The following is a 21726-nucleotide window of genomic DNA, read 5'->3' as shown; positions in this document are numbered from 1 at the left end:
TTTTTCCCTTATTAACTTTATTAACTACATGGCTTCAAAGTCAAATTCAAAGTCTGATTGTTTTTGGAGACAATATATAGTTAATTAAAATATGTATTGATAAATCCTCTTTACAATTTAAAAAAATCTCATCTTAAAATTATTATACACTTTTTACCTACATTTTAGCACCATTTTTGTGGGCTGGCATTATTAAAACATTACACAATGTACCAACAAACAGTTATATTGATACTATCATTGTATAATTTTGTCCTACTGTTTCCTGTATAAGATATAAGTCCTGAAAACAATTCAACAATATTTTTTTTTTTTATACCGTTTGTGGTATCCATGGGTGGATCGAAACATTTTTCAAACAGGGGAGCATCAACATATTCAAAATGGACATCAAAAAGTAGTTGATAATTTCATTTTAGCATGAAACCTTTGGATCCACCCCTGTATTCCACCATACTCATGCCATATGTGACACATGCAAGTGAAATCTCATGTGTAGATTTGTAGAGACAGGCAAAAACAATAAAAGGCTGAAAAATTACATTTTTTAAATTTTTACAGAAACTGATAGCTCAAACAGTATTTAATTAACATTACCTTGGGTAGCCGGGAGAAAAAGGCGGCGTGGAAAGGAACTGGCCACCCTACCACATAATGTGGTTCAGAATGAACACGGGACTCACCTTTACCTTTACCTTGGTGTTTAAATAAATAAATAAATGTTAACATTTTGTGTGGTATGTTGGTTAAAAAGATGGTGTAAATTATGTATGATTTTCATAAAACCTATCATGTTTTATGCTTAAATTGAAAGTGTTCCAGTGAGTTGTTTTTAATGAACATTTTTCATAATAATAGAACAATAGTTAATTAACGAAGGTGCGAAGTTTTATTGAAATAAAACAATTAGAATACCCGTTTGCTAAGGCATAAACTTAAACGCCCTGTTTTTTGTATTTGTCATTTCCTGTTTCTAAACTTAAAAGCATTTTTCTTAAAACACTGATTGTTACAGCCAAAATTTTAGACTGAGATATATCTGGAAGTAGACATGGTATCAAGATATTTTTTCAGCATTTTAAATCTTGGATTATTTAGTTTCACTATTTCTGAAATATTTTTTTTTTGAAAAATTTTTTAAAATTCCGACTTATGTCTGATTTCCCTTACACTTAAATGTTACAATTCATGGTTGTATACTGAAATATGCAAAAACGCACACAGGTACACATTGTCAGAAAGCATTTTCAAAACATTTTCCTACAATCCTGCTTTTTGTTGATTAATAGATAATGTTTCCCCACAGTTTAATCTATTTACAAACATTTTAAGGACTGTGTATAAACTTCACATTCTACAATATATATGCCTCTGTGCCTGATTTGAGTATTATCAATTAGTATCTCTTTGGCAAAAGAATTGAACGGCCACTGCAAACCAAACTGGTTACAAACAACAGTTACAACAATTACATCTACGATTCCGCTTATTCACATAAAATCGATAATTATTTGGATAATGTATACTCATTATCAGTCAGCAAAATAGTTTTGATAAGGTTATTTATTGGAATAAATTAAATAATTGTTTACCTTAACAAAACACCTGCTCTACCCTCTTGCTCAGTATATCTAAAAATATACAATAGTTTAATTAAATTAAGGTGGTTGTTTGGTGAAACTTACTATCTTCTGTGACCGAACAACAACAAAATACAATCACACTGAAAAATCCTTTAATCATTCTGTGTACCACAATAAATTGTGGTGTTTCAAGTTACGGCACTATACTATACTCTGAAAAACCACCTGTGTACAGAAGCATTTCCTCTTTAACTTTGTCGAGTGCCTTAAAACATTATTATGGATACCAGCACTATATAAGTCTGATTGAGTTATTGATTTAATTTCAGGGTACAGCAATTCATTCAAAATCTCAAATAATCATCGCACCATATCGAACAATTACGTTGACCTTTACGCGACCCTGTGCGGATTCAATCTCGCAAACTATGTCATGGCTAAAATTATTTCAAACATCTTCATCCAAATACTTGTGATCTATATTAACAGAGTCTGGTTGAAACATCTCGCGTACAAAAATGTCATGATAATGCAGAAGAAGAGTAGAGATAAAGACCGTAATGGCTCGAGGGGCTTCTAATGAAACAGTCTGACCAGGTGACCAGACAAGATTTGGCCCAAAAACAACAGCAAGGTTAGTGGCAGACATCTTATTTTTATCACTGTGCTTAACAACCTATAACAGAAAAGACAAAAAAACAATGTGTTACAGTATATTGGATGATTGCAAGATTATGATATCAGAAATGATACTATTATTATATCAAATAACAATGTGTCATAATTTATGATATCACTAATAATACTAATAATCATAATGGTATATTACATATTAATAATAATATGGTAACATAATATGATATGATATATTGGTGTCTTTATTTTGAAAATGCCATACATAATTATTGCACTATAGCCAATGAATGATGAATTACAGATATAATTTATGAATTAAACTTGGAAATACATAAATATATACAATATACATAAAAGTACAGTTTTTAAATAAAAACTTAAAAATAATTAGTAATAATTCTTTTTTTTTTTCAATAGGCATAATTTTTAAAGCGTTTTTTTACGAGTATCACTATGATACAAATAATATTAATACTGTATGATAAACATTCAAAACAAATGATGTAAACAACAATATTATGATGACAGCATGATTTTGATAAGTATAGAAAACAAATTGTTATTATAAATGTAAAAATTATGAAATTGAACATTACAATTCACATCTTACATCTAATAAAAGCTGCATCAGATAGTCAAGCACTATATAATTATCGTCAGGAATTTTCTCGCTGATTAGATGACGGCAGATCTCTACTCGAATATTCTCATCTGGAATATCTAAAAGAGATAAAAATAGCTTAGACCGAGTTGCAGATAATTTATAATATGGATATAGAACATCTAAAAAGGTCAACAATTGCATTTAATCAGATAATATACTTGTAAGGACAAGAATCTTAACCAGCCAACATTATTTTTCTACTCATAAATAAGAAAATGAGTATAATGGCATATCTAGAAGGTCTCACCAAAAATGAATATCAAGTTGAACGTATAAACAAGTAACACACATACAATGTTAAAATTTATCAGATCATTTTAAACAATATGGTTCAAAATGAAAAAAAAAACAACATTTACTTATTTGCTGTCAATTCTTAAAAATATGTTTAGGCTAAAGTGAAACAAATTGCAAGCAGAGATTTTTATTTTTTAAATGGTCAAATGTTAAAGAAAATGTGGGCATCACATCATCTCGATATATGCAAATTAGCTTATATACGCAATAAACAGGGTTACCATATCTATAAAACCACTAAAAGGGGACACTTTTTCATACAAATGAGAGGAAATATACTGTATTATATGAACAATTCTGAGTGAATCGGTACAAATAATTTCATAAAATGAAAATGAAAGTTATATTCATCTTCACCAAAATAAAATTATTTGTAACATTTCATGAATATAAAGATTAATTATTCATTTTTAACAAGAGCCTGGGCAAGGCCTTAACCATTCGAAGAGGCAGCGCTCCAACTTTGGACGTGAGGTAGAACAATTATAGACGACGCATACTACAGGTTGATCGAACATAATCGTGTATAGTTGCTCACTCACTGTGTAACAAAAATGCGAGCAAAACAAAATTGCTGTTTCGATTTTATATAACCACAAGGTACTCTGGAGTGTGCGAGTAAATAAACTCACCATAAATAGATAAAATATGTGGATAAAGCTCGTTACTTAAGATTGGTTCAGGTAATTCCTTGAAGAATAATTTTAGAATGAGACAAGGTATACGGATATCCAAGTAATCATCAAAGTTAACACGTTCCCCCTTGTTGTATTGCATCTGTATGACCTTTACCATCCTTGCATTTGGTGACCGTCGAAAAATACCCTCTACTGCCAACCCTGGAAGAGAAAATAGAAACACATTTCATCACATTCATTATCCTTTTTATATTTTTACAAAGGTGATTTGTACAATACAACATTTATACATATTTGACACACTATGAGTGAAGACCAACACGCAACGCGTGACGCAATTGCAGTTAGCTGAAACGTACAAAAAAAGGCAAAAAAATACAAACATATACATATTTTATTGGTATTGGTAACTTTAAAGATTGACTATAAATTGAAAACCAATAGATATTTTTAAATACCACTTGACACACATATGCTTCATGTCAAGGGTCATCTTCCTGTATCATCAGCAAAATTTTGAACATTGGTATTTTCGCGCGTATGCGCGCTTTGAAAGTTAAAATTGCTCAAAATCAATTTCTAATCAACTTTCTACACGTTTCAGGACATTTTAAGCATTTCACATTTTTCAAAAAAATGTGCGTTGTGCGCGCGCTTTTGCACACTTTAGCCCGTACAAAGCCTAGAAAGCCCGTTTTTGCGCTTGATTATTGTTTTTTATAGTGTTATGATATATTTCTTTCATATTTGATGAATTATGAATGCAAAATAATGACACACGTGCACATCAAACTTTAAAAATCGTGCGCTTGAAAATTGGTAATTTTATGCAAATTTCTGTCAAAATATGCTTTTTTGAATCAATTATAGCTCTCCGGGATGGATGTAATTTTTGTAACTTAATATGTAAGCAGATATGTTGTAGATATGATTTCATGCAAAATTTTTACCTCTGGGGTGTTGTGACGTCATCGTATGGCCACACAAATGTAAAATATAGGAATTTTGTCTCTTTCGACACAGTTCGTCACATTCAATAGAGCGCATACCGCGTAAAGGTTATCAATTTTCTTCCAATTTTCAATATTCTATTACTAAAACAATTCCTCTTCAAACTTATGAACTTTTTTTTCTAATTTAAAAAGTTCAACATATTCAAACAATCAATTAAAACATGCGTGGTGTGAAATCAAAACTAACCGTCAACTAAACAGGTTAAAGTTCAGATACTGTCAACAGTTGACGCTTATTGAACGATTTTGATTTATTCCAGCTGTTACAATCGTTGTAGTGCAGCCTACTGTAGGCTAAGCATAATAAATAACACATGCATGTTACGATGCGTTGAGCGATAGCCTAACTCGTCACCGTGACGAGTTCAAATCTATTTTTTTTTTCTTTTTTTTTTTCTATATTCTTATTTCTTTCCATGAAGTTTGTTGGCAGCGTATCCCTAATTCTGGTCAACATAAGATTGTATAACTTTGTCATAAGATAGACCTGTACCTGTAGTTGTGCAAGAAGATTCGCTATACGACTTTAGAGTCATGCAGCGTAAGTTACGCGTGATTTTATGAATTTTTGGTATTTAACATAGGTCGATAACCATACAACAATTTAAACTGAAACTTAGCAAAGTGTAAATTTATGACATGCGCTAACTATATATGGAAAAAAAATTGCATGTTTCACAAAAAGTTAAAATTTATAAATGCGAAAAATCAATTTCTAATCATTTTTCTACGCGTTTCATGTAATTTCGAGCATGTCAAAAATTCCCATGCGCGCAGTGCGCACATAGCGTTAAAAACATATTTTTTTCGCGTGATTTATGTTTTTCCAGCCTTTTCTAGTAATTTTACCAATTTTTAAACAATTTTGACTTAAAATCACGTCATACGAGCACGTTGAATTGGACAATTTGTGCGCGTTTTTGATGAAAAAGTTCAACAATTCGTCAAAATTATGACTTTTTTAAAACAGTCATAGTTTCTAAACTACATGGTGAAGTTTATTGTTATTACATATTATTGGTTATGAGTTGTAGATATCGGATCATGCATCAATATGGCTAACCGGACATTGTGACGTCATCATATGGCCACTCGAATATAAAATATAGGATTTTTGTATTTTTCGTCATACTGTAGCTCATCACATTAAATAGAGCGCATCTCCACTTATCCGTATTCCATTTTCCCCCATATTTTTATATTGTCTAGGTCAATCAATTATCTTTCGCATAATTTACCGTTTTTTAAATTGTTATGACGTCATCATGTGCAAAAGCGTGAATAACTTTGGTCACTTATTTTCATCATTCTAATAAATTTCAACATGTTATAGCTCCTCAGAATGAATAGTGATACTCATGATTAAAACGTTTTCTGGAAGCTGTTGAATTGTAGACGAATTCATGTAAAAATTATGCATATCAGATGTTGTGACGTCATCATATGGCCAGTTGAATTATAAAAGTCGTATTTTCATATTTTGCGTCATAGTTCATGACATTTAAAAGAGCGCGCATCCATATTCTATGTATCTAAATTTCTTCAACACGTTAATATGTTGTTGCTCAGATAATTCCCTTCCAAAATTGCTATCTACGTGTTTCATTATGATGACGTCATCATAGAGTTCAAATCTAGTGTAAATTGTTTCTTTTTTTGGTGAAGAAAAAGTGATCATAAACAACAATAACATTAGGGAAAATTGTGAACCATGTTAATGCAGGGAGGTATAAAAATAATCATTAATAGTATTTTTAAAAATAATTATTAATAATATTTTTATACCTCCCTGGTTGATCCAAATTAGCAAGTTGGGTATAGATTCGGCTGGCATAAAGGGAACCAACTGTAAGCTATAAACCTCTAGGGACCATACTGTAATTAATAGATATTTTTTGCACAAGCATGTAAATGATAACTCTTTACTTTCTATTGACTTGCTCTAACGGATGATGTCAAAATTCTACTCATTTGCATAACAGCGTAGTTCAACAAACATTTGCTTTACATACTTGTTCGTTTTTATTTCACCCGACGGGAAGTTTAGATCGTAACGCATGTGTCACACATGCAACATACACAGTCATGTCTTTTTAAAATAAATAAAGACTATATTTATTTTTCTGCAACCTGACGGATCATTTTTATCATTTATGAAATATTCAGCTCCCCCCACCCCCACCCACTAATCTATAATGCTAGATCCACACCTGGCAGAAATGTAATGATTCTTGATTGATTTGTTTACGGAGCTTGCACGTTGCATGATGGGAAATAGTGTTAAAGTTAACATTTACATTCTTGTGGGAAAGCTCCTTATTTATTACTGTGTATACCAAACTACCTTGATGATGTATTTAGATGTACAAACCTTCACCTACTGCATGTTAACTAGAAAAATAGAATATACACACATTGCCTTTTTACATTGATATTTCCAAATTATCTTCTCTAATCATTTTAATAAATGTTGAAGTTAGTTTAAAAGCCTCACCGTTCTCTCTAATGTAGGCAATTGTTTCTTTCATAACAAGTGGAACAGGATTTCCATCATTATTATCCTTCAAACTAGAAAAAATAAAGCCATTAGGAAAAATCTATTTAAAAGAAAGATTGATTAGAAAAGAAGATGCAATTAGAACATAATATAGCCATTAATTCATGTTAAAAGCCTTGAATATGAAGACTCAAAACCAGTAGTAATTAATATAAGGATATTCATTTAAGAACCTTTTCATCTATTATAAACAAAAAAGCAGGTGACACAATTTCTGTACCAAGTTCACACAGAGCCACCATATCAAACAGATTGAAACTGAAAAATTAAATCACACCTAGAATCAAGTAGGGGAAAGTCCTAGTGAGTGGCCGAGCGGTTAAGACAGTGGAACCGTAATTACGTAGCCATAACATCGGCAGGAGTTCGAGGCTCACTCACTCCATGGTTCTGGTGGTAGAACGAGTCTTCTCGGATAAGGACTATAAACCGTAGGTCCAGTGTACACAACTAGCTCGTGTGCACTTTAAAGAACCTAGTACATCTTTCGAGACGAGTAGGGGGTTACCCCGGTGTATTAGTACATCACAGCCACTGATCACAAACTGGGCCCTCTGGGAGACCAGTCTTTGACTGAAGAGGTTACCCAGTATAAATATATATTTCAATCAATCCTTTGGCTGATTTAAGCTGGATCTTAATTGTGCATTTTCCCTTCCGAGGGGAGAACATATTAAATTAAAACATGAAAAGGTTTTGGATCAAGAGACAGAAAATGCTATCATCAATATAAAGAGACTGGGGTTTTCTTGGGGCATTGTAAAGCGTGGTTCCCACTAGAAAGCAACTCACTGCAGCAACATATTGATGCAAAGTGCTGTATTACATTATCACAAGTGGGAACCGATAACGCAACAGTGCTTCCAACATTTCTACGAGAAATCAAATCAGTTTGATTTCACGCAACAACGCAAGAATACTGGAAAAACATAGTACAGCGCATAGCCAAGTGAACTAGGTCAAAGTCTACGGCAACTAACATTGATGGGCAACTAGAGCAGGTTTGATTTCACACAGACGGGGGCAGACACAATTGTTGCAAGGGCATTTTCTTATATTGCTTAGGTTAATTTACGTTGCGTCGCCAGTGAAACCACGTTTAAGACTTGAACATAATCTAAAGTTAAGTCAATTACAAAAGGTCTCACATCACAAGCACACTTTTCCAGGAACAGAAATGATGAACACTCTGAACTGCTTTCATAAATGCAGTAAAAGGTAAAATTTAAATGTACATGTATGAGCATAGCCACGGACAACAACTCTCAAGACTTACAATTGCAATGAAACACCAAACTGCTGCGTTGTAGGATGCTCATCTGAGTAACTTGCAGATCTCATTTGCCATGAGTTTGGTCTGTATGAATCAGGGTTTATGCTTCCTTTCACCAACTCGTTTTGTTCATACCTATTAGGTAGTTATAAAATAAGATAAAATAATTATGTATTTAAATAAAAAATAAAATAAGATGTTTAAAAGAATTTTTGTTCCATATTTAAAATTTAACAATTGCACCTTCAAAAAATCTAAAGAGAATACACATCAACATTTGCAGGATTTGTTGAAATGTCATCAGCCACAGAAGAAAGCATCTACTAAATTATTTATATTACCTTTTTTGTACATTTTTTTTCACACAACTTTATTTCAGCTTAATATCATCTCAGCTTTATATACGCTCTTACCACGTTAAACAACAGTTCTTGTCAGATCACCAAAGTTAAGCAATGTTGGGCCCGGTTATAGCTTGGATGGGAGACCATCTCGGAATATAGGGTGCGGTATATGGAGCTGGGTTCCCATTAGGCATTTGAAATCGGCACTTCTGAATCTTAAGGTAGCCCCTGCATCTAGTATCTGCCACAGACATATTAGCTTATGCCTCTCCACTGGTTAATGTGGCACTGGACAAGCGAGGCCCTTGGTCAATGATGGGACTAGCGAAAGGTGCTTTAAACAGTCCTGGCTTAGTTTCATCCATCATTCAGATGAATTTAAGACTAATTGACATTGTCGTTGATGACAGAAGTCGGCCATAATAAAAAAAATTAAATTCATCTCAACCAACCGCAGGATGAGCTACTGTAACAATGGTTGTATTAAGTATCTTCCACTAAAGATAGAAATATATAACACTCATGCTGGTTCATATAATGATTCTAATTAAAGACTATGAGTAATTAAGTAAAACATGTAGCTCAAGTAAGTTTTCCAGTCAAAAATACTGTGATGTCCACAGTTATTCTGGTATTTGGTTGGCAAGTCAAGTTTTAAAGTTATCAAAAAAAGTAGAGTGCTGTTACGTAAGTAATCATGAATACAAACCTTCTGATTTCTTCTGGTATCTGTAAACTATCAACCCAGCATATACTTTGCAAGTCTTTTACATATTCCACGTAATGTATCTTATGGTAAAACTTTGAACTGATAAACGGCTTAAATAATGCTACTGCAAGTCTAACCCAGAAAGATGGATGCACTATGTATAATCTTTTAAGATTCTTCTTATATCTAAAAGAAAACATAGTAAAATCTCCATTAACTTGTACAGTAATATCAAATAATATTTTAAAATTACAATGATAGTAAAAGCTTGAAACACTGGGTCAATTAGACGGCCGTTTTACTTGGTGTGAAAAAAAACCACACAACACAAGTTCAATATATGATTCAAACTCCAGCAGTGTCAGAAGGTTACCTTGGGCCAAACGTTTACTTACTTTTAATTGTATTTAAATAAATTATAAAAATCTTGAAGCAAAGCAGAACTTATCAATCATGTCGCCCACAATAAATAAGTATCATCGTCACACCTGTTTTACAATGCATATGAAAACCTTCACCTGCCTAGTTCAAATTAGAAATGATAAATGCATTTTTGCAAGCTGGAAATCAATAACATATATCTTATGTATGATGATCAATTATAAAGAAACAGTGTTGACTTACTTCCGTTCTAACTCATTGTACGCTTGAGCTAGCCAGCGGAACGACGGGCTATTCTTCCATGTCAACCCGTGTTGGAACACTATCAAGGTATAATCTTCTTCTACATGTTTGTCCAAGGTGTATTTCATATACCTGAAATGTATAATGGATGTGGAATTATATAAATGCAAAATGGATTTACATCAATAATAAATAATTCATGCTTGATATTTAAAAATACTCAGGCTTTATCACGTTTTACAAAAGAAGCACGCTGTAGATTTACATTAATAAATAATGCATGTTTGATACTTAAAATGGGCATATATCACAAATGAACCAAAAATAAATTTATGAATATGGTCATGTTTTTTTGGAGAAATGTAATGTAGTTCACAAAACATCTGCAAATACTGCTTTCTGCAACTACTACAGTATACTGCTTACTGTGCAGTGTAAAGGTGCTACCAACTACTGCTGTAGTTTGTAACTGCTGGTGGAACAACTAGTCCCTTGTATGTTTGCTACCATTTCTGCAATAATGTTGTTAATGGATTGTTTTGCTGCTATACCTACAGTACTGCACAGTCTAATGATGTTGCTGATTTATTTGATAGGTGTGGCAATGCTACAACTACTGTAATGCAATGCTGCTCTACAAGCAAAGTACTGTTGTGGCACTGGCACTGATGTTGCTGCTTATTGGTACTGCTACAACCGCTGATCAATTTTGGTGGTGCTACTATTGTAGTATAATGCTGCTATAATTGCTGGTGGTGCTGCTCTATTTGTGTAATGCTGATTGCTGGTGGTGCTTCATCTGCTGTAGTGCAATGCTTCTGATGATTGCTGGTGGTGCTACAGCTGCTGTAGTACAATGCTTCTGATGATTGCTGGTGGTGCTGCTCCATTTGTGTACTGCTGATTGGTGGTGGTGCTACATCTGCTGTAGTGCAATGCTTCTGATGATTGCTGGTGGTGCTACAGCTGCTGTAGTACAATGCTTCTGATAATTGCTGGTGGTGCTGCTCCATTTGTGTACTGCTGATTGGTGGTGGTGCTACATCTGCTGTAGTGCAATGCTTCTGATGATTGCTGGTGGTGCTACAGCTGCTGTAGTACAATGCTTCTGATGATTGGTGGTGGTGCTGCTCCATTTGTGTACTGCTGATTGGTGGTGGTGCTACATCTGCTGTAGTGCAATGCTTCTGATGATTGCTGGTGGTGCTACATCTGCTGTAGTGCAATGCTTCTGATGATTGCTGGTGGTGCTACAGCTGCTGTAATACAATGCTTCTGATGATTGCTGGTGGTGCTGCTCTATTTGTGTACTGCTGATTGGTGGTGGTGCTACATCTGCTGTAGTGCAATGCTTCTGATGATTGCTGGTGGTGCTACAGCTGCTGTAGTACAATGCTTCTGATGATTGCTGGTGGTGCTGCTCCATTTGTGTACTGCTGATTGGTGGTGGTGCTACATCTGCTGTAGTGCAATGCTTCTGATGATTGCTGGTGGTGCTACAGCTGCTGTAGTACAATGCTTCTGATGATTGGTGGTGGTGCTGCTCCATTTGTGTACTGCTGATTGGTGGTGGTGCTACATCTGCTGTAGTGCAATGCTTCTGATGATTGCTGGTGGTGCTACATCTGCTGTAGTGCAATGCTTCTGATGATTGCTGGTGGTGCTACATCTGCTGTAGTGCAATGCTTCTGATGATTGCTGGTGGTGCTACAGCTGCTGTAATACAATGCTTCTGATGATTGCTGGTGGTGCTGCTCCATTTGTGTACTGCTGATTGGTGGTGGTGCTACAGTTGCTGTAGTGCAATGCTTCTGATGATTGCTGGTGGTGCTACAGCTGTTGTAGTGCAATGCTTCTGATGATTGCTGGTGGTGCTACTTCATTTGTGTACTGCTGATTGGTGGTGGTACAGCTGCTGTAGTGCAATGCTTCTGACGATTGCTGGTGGCGCTACTCCATTTGTGTAATGGTGATTGGTGGTGGCACTACAGCTGATAATGATTGCTGGTGGTGCTACTCCATTTGTGTAATGCTGATTGGTGGTAGCGCTACAGCTGCTGTAGTGCAATGCTTCTGACGATTGCTGGTGGTGCTACTTCATTTGTGTAATGGTGATTGGTGGTGGTGGTACAGCTGCTGTAGTGCAATGCTTCTGATGATTGCTGGTGGCGCTACTCCATTTGTGTAATGGTGATTGGTGGTGGTGGTACAGCTGCTGTAGTGCAATGCTTCTGATGATTGCTGGTGGCGCTACTCCATTTGTGTAATGGTGATTGGTGGTGGCACTACAGCTGCTAATGATTGCTGGTGGTGCTACTCCATTTGTGTACTGCTGATTGGTGGTGGTGGTACAGCTGCTGTAGTGCAATGCTTCTGACGATTGCTGGTGGCGCTACTCCATTTGTGTAATGGTGATTGGTGATGGCACTACAGCTGCTAATGATTGCTGGTGGTGCTTCTCTATTTGTGTAATGCTGATTGCTAGTGGTGCTACTCCATTTGTGTAATGCTGATTGGTGGTGGTACAGCTGCTGTAGTGAAATGCTGCTGACGATTGCTGGTGGTGATACTCCATTTGTGTACTGCTGATTGCTGGTGGTGCTACTCTATTTGTGTACTGCTGATTGCTGGTGGTGCTACTCTATTTGTGTACTGCTGATTGCTGGTGGTGCTGCAGCTGCTGTAGTGCAATGCTTCTGACAATTGCGAAATTTGCCAAATTTAAACACTAATTTATCAAACATAATATTCATTACTGTGATGTACATTTTATTGACAGCAAACCAATTGTACGTGGAAGGCAGATATTTTATGTCAACATAATGTATGATTATTATATTAGAGTTTGAGGTGATGTACTTTCAATTTCTTCCTTGGCCTCTAATGAGAAGGATATTTGACTAGTTCAAGTACTCAAATTGGTTATTTTCATCAACTTAACTCTATGATTGCCAAATCTACTTTTACCGAAGGTTAAGAGGCAATCGGTACATCATAAATATATGTTAAAGAATATTAACACAAATTGTGTTTACTGTATATATCTTGTATGTTCTTGCATGCCTCAAACAAGTGTGTGTTAGTCTGGCATCGTTGATAAAGGAAATTTAATGAGGAAAATTCTCTACTCAGTCTTCAATGGCAGCAACAAAAAAAAGACACAATCTTTATCTGGGAAATTCTGTCGAGAGAGGTACTTGTGTCAACACCCAGTTTAGTTTAATAAGCATTTTATTTTTTTTTAAACTGCAAAACTTACAGTTACTTACAGTTTAGAATTACATAGCAGTGATTTTGCCTTACAGGTAGTTACAATTTATGCTACCACTGCAATAAACTCCTGCCTCCATCTTGTCACAAAGGGAAGCATGGCTCACTTGTGTGTACAAGAATTAGGCAGACTTGCATACTGAATGGACCTGTCATAATAATATAATTGCAATTTTGTTCTTCTATTTCATCCAACAAAATGATTACAAAATAAAAATAAGTATATAGCATTATTATATAAATTCACAAAAATGTAATATACAGTAGTAGACCTTTAATAGATTTTATATTTCAGCACACAATTAACAGCAAATATAATCAGTAATAAACTATGACATTTTTTATGCTTCTGCAATGAGAAAATTTGTGGTATTGAGAACCAGAGAATGATTTGTACCCAGGTTCTCGATATTGATAAAAGGTTGCTAGTTAACAAGCCACACTTCCGCTATAAAAATGCTTAAACGCTTATTCATATACAGTAGCTCACAGGGAACAGGTTAAACGGAATGATAAATTACAATTCAAGATATGACATCTAATGCAGTGTAATACTACTTAGGAAATGAAATGGATAGAAGCCGAAGCGCACTGCATTTAACATGTAATTATACACACTGTAGTTTAGTATGCTGGTAATTGCTGGTAATGGGCCGGATACAATTTAAAAATTATCCCAGAACTGTTATAATTTTCTAGGAAATATGGATATTCACACTCCTTAACTATATTATAGCAAATTAAAATGTCAAATAATTTCTAAATGAGTTTTTATATTTCAATAATTAATTATAGTACAGAAGTATTAGCAAGGTTTGATTAGCAAATATAGATAACCGTCTGAAAACAGTTTTCTACTACCTTTTTTGTAGTAATAAAGGTAGTTTTATATATTATTTTGCTGGGAAAGATGTTCCCAGCATAATGAAGGTGAGGTGATAATTCTGGTATAAGGAGACACTGTTGAATAGATGTGGGCCTTTATAGTGTTAAAACATATTTCCCCTCATTCCTTACATGGGAAAGTGTCCCTGAATAGAGGTCTCTCCTGAGAGGTGTCCCCTGAATAGAGAGGTGTCCCTAAATAGAGAGGTGTCCCTAAATAGAGAGGTGTTCCCTTAATAGGTGTTCCCTTAATAGAGGTGTTCCCTGAATAGAGGTGTTCCCTGAATAGAGAGGTGTCCCTAAATAGAGAGGTGTCCCTAAATAGAGAGGTGTTCCCTTAATAGGTGTTCCCTTAATAGAGGTGTTCCCTGAATAGAGGTGTCCCTGAATAGAGGTGTTCCCTTAATAGGTGTTCCCTTAATAGAGGTGTTCCCTGAATAGAGTTGTTCCCTGAATAGAGAGGTGTCCCTAAATAGAGAGGTGTCCCTAAATAGAGAGGTGTCCCCTTAATAGGTGTTCCCTTAATAGAGGTGTTCCCTGAATAGAGTTGTTCCCTGAATAGAGAGGTGTCCCTAAATAGAGAGGTGTCCCTAAATAGAGAGGTGTTCCCTTAATAGGTGTTCCCTTAATAGAGGTGTTCCCTGAATAGAGGTGTCCCTGAATAGAGGTGTTCCCTTAATAGGTGTTCCCTTAATAGAGGTGTTCCCTGAATAGAGTTGTTCCCTGAATAGAGAGGTGTTCCCTGAATAGAGAGGTGTTCCCTGAATAGAGAGGTGTCCCTAAATAGAGATGTGTCCCTAAATAGAGAGGTGTTCCCTTAATAGGTGTTCCCTTAATAGAGGTGTTCCCTGAATAGAGTTGTTCCCTAAATAGAGAGGTGTCCCTAAATAGAGAGGTGTTCCCTTAATAGGTGTTCCCTTAATAGAGGTGTTCCCTGAATAGAGGTGTTCCCTGAATAGAGAGGTGTCCCTAAATAGAGATGTGTCCCTAAATAGAGAGGTGTTCCCTTAATAGGTGTCCCCTTAATAGAGGTGTTCCCTGAATAGAGGTGTCCCTAAATAGGTGTTCCCTTAATAGGTGTTCCCTGAATAGAGGTGTTCCCTGAATAGAGGTGTTCCCTGAATAGAGAGGTGTCCCTAAATAGAGAGGTGTCCCTAAATAGAGAGGTGTTCCCTTAATAGGTGTTCCCTTAATAGAGGTGTTCCCTGAATAGAGGTGTTCCCTGAATAGAGAGGTGTCCTCTTAATAGAGGTGTCCCTGAATTTAATAGAGGTGTTCCCTGAATAGAGGTGTCCTCTGAATAGAGGTGACCCTGAATAGAGGTGTCCACTAAATAGAGGTGTTTTTTAATAGAGGTGTCCCTGAATAGAGGTGTCCCTGAACAGAGGTGTCCCTGAATAGAGGTGTTCCCTGAATAGAGGTGTCCACTGAATAGAGGTGTCCTCAGAATAGAGGTGTCCTCAGAATAGAGGTTTCCCTGAATAGAGGTGTTCCCTGAATAGAGGTGTCCACTGAATAGAGGTGTCCTCAGAATAGAGGTGTCCTCAGAATAGAGGTGTCCTCAGAATAGAGGTGTCCCTGAAATGAAGGGGATCTGCTGTAATAAAACTAGTATGCATCATAAAATAATACAAATTCCAATATTAAAAAATAGGCTTGTTTTATAGCAGAAGGGTTCACAGGTACGTGAGATTTTTGCTTGTATAGTTTAAATATTATTCCTATAATTATGTCCATACCACAGCAGTAAAAAAAATCTACATTCACGACTTTCTTATGTACAATGTGATATGCAGTGAATACATTTGATAGAGAAAATAATACATATAGTTATATAAAAATTGATTTGACAAGATTTTATTTGACAGCATGCTTTATCTGTCATGCTTAAAAGCTAAGGAAAATGAAAATATTGTTGACAAAAATGACCCAAAGGGACAACTTGAAAATGTTTTAGTATCATGCTAAAGTCAGTGTGTTAAAAGAAAAGTAGAAATTAATATTCTTTGTAGGCATATCAAATATACTTTTCAATTTGATATACATACTGCAACAAAATGCAGATATACAAAAACATGTGAAAACGGGATGTATAACGCATCAACGAACATTAGACCAACAAATAATTGTTAGGCCCTATGTTGCCCAAGAAAAGCATCAATTGAAAAACAGGGTTATTTGATAAGATTCTTTTAGATGATTTTGTAACATTTAACGTCACCCCAAAAAATGTTAATTAGTTAATTACTAATTATTTACATTTTCAATGGTCAAACTTAATCAAACATGGTTCGATATGCAATATGTTGTTCTGCAAATATGATTATACAGAAAATGTAGTGGGAAGTCAGTCATTCACCGTCAACATGGCACAATGAAAGCTCACTACCAAGCTTGCATTAACATTTTTGATTAGTTTATGCCTCTATGGATTCAGTACATAGTAGCTAAGTCGATGAAAAGAAAACCCTGTCGCGTCTACAACCGAAAACTCAGACATAAATCATGTATCTGTGGTCCTTACCACAACTTGAACAAATTGAAAAGAGAGCTCGTTGAGGAGTAGCTACGTATTTGGCATTTGATGTGTGTGGCCGCACCATTCCAGATTGAGTAAGTGATATTTAAAACAAAAATAGTTTGTTTCTATATTATGCGGTTGGGGATTGAGGTAGGTAGTCCTCTGAGGACTACCTACTATATCCCCAGGTTGCTTCATCAGTCTACCGCCCTTGGTTGCTATATTCCCTTGCAAAGTCTCACCCTTGGCCAGTTTTAAAACAGTCTCTGAAGTAACATGGATATATCATAGTAGAACAGAAGTAAAGTATAAAGAAATATGATTGTTACTTACTGCAACATTCGAGTATGATCAATTTCATTGCTAGCTGGCAGTCTGGAGCAGAAGAAAAGAATAAGTTTGCCTCCATATATCCTATCCACTCCTGCTAAAAAACACATACAATGATCATTTCAAATTTAAGAACTTTCTTTTAGTCATGCGCATTTTGTTGCAACACGATTGGCTGGTCATCTCAGCAACTGAGATCACCCATTGTACACCCAGCTACTGTAGCTTAGCCTGTTTTTCCTTAGGTGAAACTATTTGCTTGAATTAAAAGGTTTATACTAGACCTATTCATATTTCTATGTACCAAATCCTTTGCTGCATCAAATTCTATTTCCTTGTGTATTTCAAGTCATGAAGTTTACTTTTTGCAATGTCAAGAAATTAACAAAAAAGAGATTATGCATCGATTATCCCTGAAAATATAACATTAACACCAAGTACAGGTAAAGTTTCAATACTAGATCTGATTAAAAAGGATGCCATTACTATACGCATGACAACAACAAATAGTATTATAAAACAGAAAAGTAAAACTTTGACAAATCTGTTTATTTTGTGCTAGCATGTCTATTACATCACACTTTCAAATATTGGTACACTTAGTAATAAACCAGTCTGTCCACTAATTGAGCTGTTGCATTTTGTAACACTATCGCACTTTGTAATAATATGTTTTATTTTAGTATTTTACAATTAACTCTGTCTCTTACTACGTATAGTAGTATGTTATACTCTAGGCTACTACAAATTGACACATTCATTAATTTGCCACATATAGTAGGCATCTATCTATAATTGGGCATGAGTGCCTGGTCAGCGATTTAAGGATATAGCTACGTATTTAGACATGTTTATTATAAAATATATATTTGCAACAACATTACTAATAACCTCAATTGACCTCAACAGTATAAAGCAGAAAACAAGAATTTAAGCCCCTTAAAAAGTTAAAGGACTTTTTTGTAATCTTATAAGATACTGCCTACTGTAGAAATCTTAATGATATGGTTAAACTGCTTATTCTGCGAAACTGCTGTTGAAAAATAAATGGGGTATTTACCAATGTTGTTCTACCAAGGATTATATTTAATAAACAATAGAAAATGTTAAACACACCTTATGTTGTTTTTTTTTCTATGGAACGGTTTTCAGATATCAGTAAGTATTACTAATGCTAACAATTTCGTGTTTTGTTTTAAAAACAGAGAAGGAAAGTAAATTTAGTATGACGTTTATGTTAATCCATCAGCAGTGACAAAGTCTCACAATAAAGCATGATTTTGTTGTAAGCCAAGATATTAGATGTCTTGTAATTAGTCGAGTCTATCCACCTACATACTAATTCCTTCATTGTTAGTATTACTAGCTTTAAGCTTCACCTAGCCTAAGGATAATACAGAAATGCAGTAAATACAATTATTATAATTTTGTTTTTCAAAATCAAAACCTTTACTAATACTAATATTATGTACTATTTTTGTTTACAACTTTGGTATTTCATTTTGTACATGGGTTGTTCTTTTTCAATTTTAATTTCAAAATCAAAAAAAAAAAAAAAAAAATAAAATAAAATTTCAGAATATGGAAATATAATCAAATAAATAAACAATTAATAAACAATAGGAATTAAAAATAATTTATCTACAAAATGGAAAATACAAAATATAATCAATATACAGGTACAGTAAAAATAGAAAAAATACCTTTATGGTATCATTCTACAAATAAATTCAATTTAGAGAAAAAAAATGTTTTATGCCAAAATAGATTAAAACAGGTACACAATCCACAGCAGGTAATTATTACTATTGGTAATACTGGAAAGTTTCTTTTCTGAAGATCATAGCAAATACAGCATCAAATATTGAATAATTTATTAGCCTGTTTTACATACTCAAGTAATTTAGAATTTGTCAACATACAGCAGTAACTGAACCTTTTTATTTTCCACTAAATACAGTTCAAAAGTTTTAGAATACGTTGTGCACCGACTGTGCTGACATCAAATTTGTAAGTTTGGTACATTAAAAAAAATGTAACTCCATCAAGTGAACAGAGACTAGTACAATAATGAATAGCCATCCCAGTTAGATTTAATCCTACAAGGGTGAGCTAATAATCTAACATAAACCAATATCTTTATTATCATTACTTTTAATGCATCAGTCATGGGTGTACGGTTCATTGCAGGGAATGTATTGACAAGTATATGCACAGGATAATTTGCACCGATGTCATTTTTACATCTCAAACATGACCTTTTCAGATGATTCAAAGAAAACAAGTCTAACAAATATCCATGGATGTTACATTTAAATTATTTATATTATAACTATCTATAATCGCTCTTGGCCTCAGAGCTTGAGGGGCTCCTGAGCACAAAATATGTTGAAAAATAATGCCCTTCACAACTCCTAGTTTCCAGCTTTTGGGGCTGCTTAATGCCCTAACACAGATGCCAAATACCCCTTTGGTATGCCAATGTCTAATACTGTACTCTTGCTACAGGAATTGCTTCAAAGCTGAAGAATTGTTAATTTAATTTTGTCATTATTGTCATAAAATAAAAACATGAATTTTACCTGGAACAGAAAAAATCCTGTGTCTAGCAATGTCTTCATACACTTCATGGGAGTTGCTGGCCTCCTAAAAACCCAAACAAATTTAAATAAGTATGCATTATAGTATGTTGATGGTGAAGAAGCCTGAAACTCCTAAAAGCAAGACTCTGAAAAAGTGTCCACTTACAAGAGGTTAGCCATTGATGAAAAGCAAACTTGTTAGCGTACCTATATGACTGATAATTTGTTTACATAATAGAAAATAAAACTCAATAATTTATTTTATAGTCTCTTTGAATCAATGATTAGATAATACATATTGTTATGTATTGTTTTAAAGGTAGATATATTTCAATTTAAATATGGTAAAATAAATATGCAATGTGTTTGTTTATTACACTTTATATTAAAAGAGAGAAAAAATATTGAAGGTAAAAAATATTTTTAAAATAAAACTCAGGAATATGTAAATTTCAAAGGTAGTCTCTTTGAATGACTAGATCATTAGAAATTGATTAAAAGTTCCTATTAATAAGAAAAGCGTACTTGCCATTTCGTTTGCAGAAAAACAAATCTGAGTTCACTTATTCCGAAGACATAGACAGCATTTGACGTTGACTTAATTTCCTCCAGCACATTCAAGTAAGCCGTATTGGCAGGAAATAAATAAATACGTTTAACACTCTGTTACGCTCGCTGAACTGCATAGAATGAGATAAATGATTGAATTTGAGACATAAAAATTGTGAAGAACTACGATTAAGTGCGTGCACAGCTGAAACCTGGGAAAATAGATAGTTAGATAGTAGATAGAAATCAATATGCGATGTAAACGACCACCACTCAAGCTAATGCTCTCTATACATGTGCAGCGAATTTAAAGAATGTCTGTAGCATATACATGAAATAATATGGACATTTTGTACCGCTATCATTAAGGTATTCATATGTATCACACTGACAAGTGGATCATTTTAAAGAAATGGAAAGCAAGATCCATCTGGGCACACGTACCACTCAGCAGTGACATTGGAATTGAATAAAAACCATTTATTGATTAAACAATCCGATTGGTTGATGAACATTGAGAAGTTCATAGATCATGCGGATGATTGGTTAATATATCTTGGCTACATACTGTAATTTTGCGTGTGGGTGAATCTCTGCTGTAAAACATGTGGGTGTGTAAATGAATTAGTTGGCGTTCTAAATTGGATTTCTTTTGCAAAATCTTACATGCTTCACAAGAAATTATTTTAATTAAGGCAATGCAAACAATATCAAGACCATGAATTAAATGTTCTGACACACTTAAAACAGGACAGCTCTATATAAAGCTCTGTCTACACTATCAAAAAAAGTGTGATGTGCCTAAATATGGTAGTGATATGCCCAAATATGGTTGTGATGTAACATCATCATGTGCTTATATGGGCACATAAAGTTTGATAGTGTAGACAGAGATTTAGAAAGAGTGGTCTATTAATACATACACCCACACATACCATTCATTGTAAATAGTTTTATATTTCTTTTCTCTTTTTTTTTCTCTTTTAATTTTAATATTTGATTTGTGTTATATGTTGTATTTACTAACTTTGGAAAATCTGTATTGAAAGTGTATTTTAGTTTAAAGATAGAACAAATAAATAAATAAATAAAGATTGAAACTTGCAATATTACACAATACACCTAGACATAGTCCGCATATGGATACATTTTTATTGTTCAATTTAGCCTGATGTGATAATTTAGCTCCCGTTCACAATTGTCACATAATCTCACTTGTTATTATAAACAGCTTATGTTACCAATATGAAA

General features: G+C 34.3%; 2 protein-coding genes across 3 annotated transcripts in view; both read right to left on the bottom strand.

Moving 5' to 3' along the window:
- LOC144845213 (small nuclear ribonucleoprotein E-like) overlaps window positions 1–21726 on the bottom strand; it is a 95371-nt gene that overhangs the window by 20773 nt on the left and 52872 nt on the right. The window lies entirely within an intron of this gene.
- LOC144844902 (rho GTPase-activating protein 1-like) lies at window positions 1071–17510 on the bottom strand. 2 transcript variants are annotated; one of them, XM_078702014.1, is made up of 8 exons: window positions 17348–17510; window positions 10339–10470; window positions 9715–9900; window positions 8665–8796; window positions 7326–7399; window positions 3813–4019; window positions 2830–2939; window positions 1071–2259 (listed from the first exon to the last, which is right to left on the bottom strand). In XM_078702014.1, the coding sequence occupies exons 1-8, from the start codon at window positions 17452–17454 to the stop codon at window positions 2032–2034; spliced, it is 1176 nt and encodes a 391-aa protein (XP_078558140.1). In that variant the 5' UTR covers window positions 17455–17510; the 3' UTR covers window positions 1071–2031. The 2 variants fall into 2 exon arrangements, with proteins under 2 accessions (XP_078558140.1, XP_078558147.1); XM_078702021.1 differs by lacking the exon at window positions 17348–17510 and adding an exon at window positions 13608–13669 and having other exon boundaries at window positions 1073–2259.

The sequence above is a fragment of the Antedon bifida genome, chromosome 1, assembly GCF_963402885.1.
Source record: "Antedon bifida chromosome 1, ecAntBifi1.1, whole genome shotgun sequence".
NCBI lineage: Eukaryota > Metazoa > Echinodermata > Crinoidea > Comatulida > Antedonidae > Antedon > Antedon bifida.
This window is presented reverse-complemented; position numbering and strand designations above follow the sequence as displayed.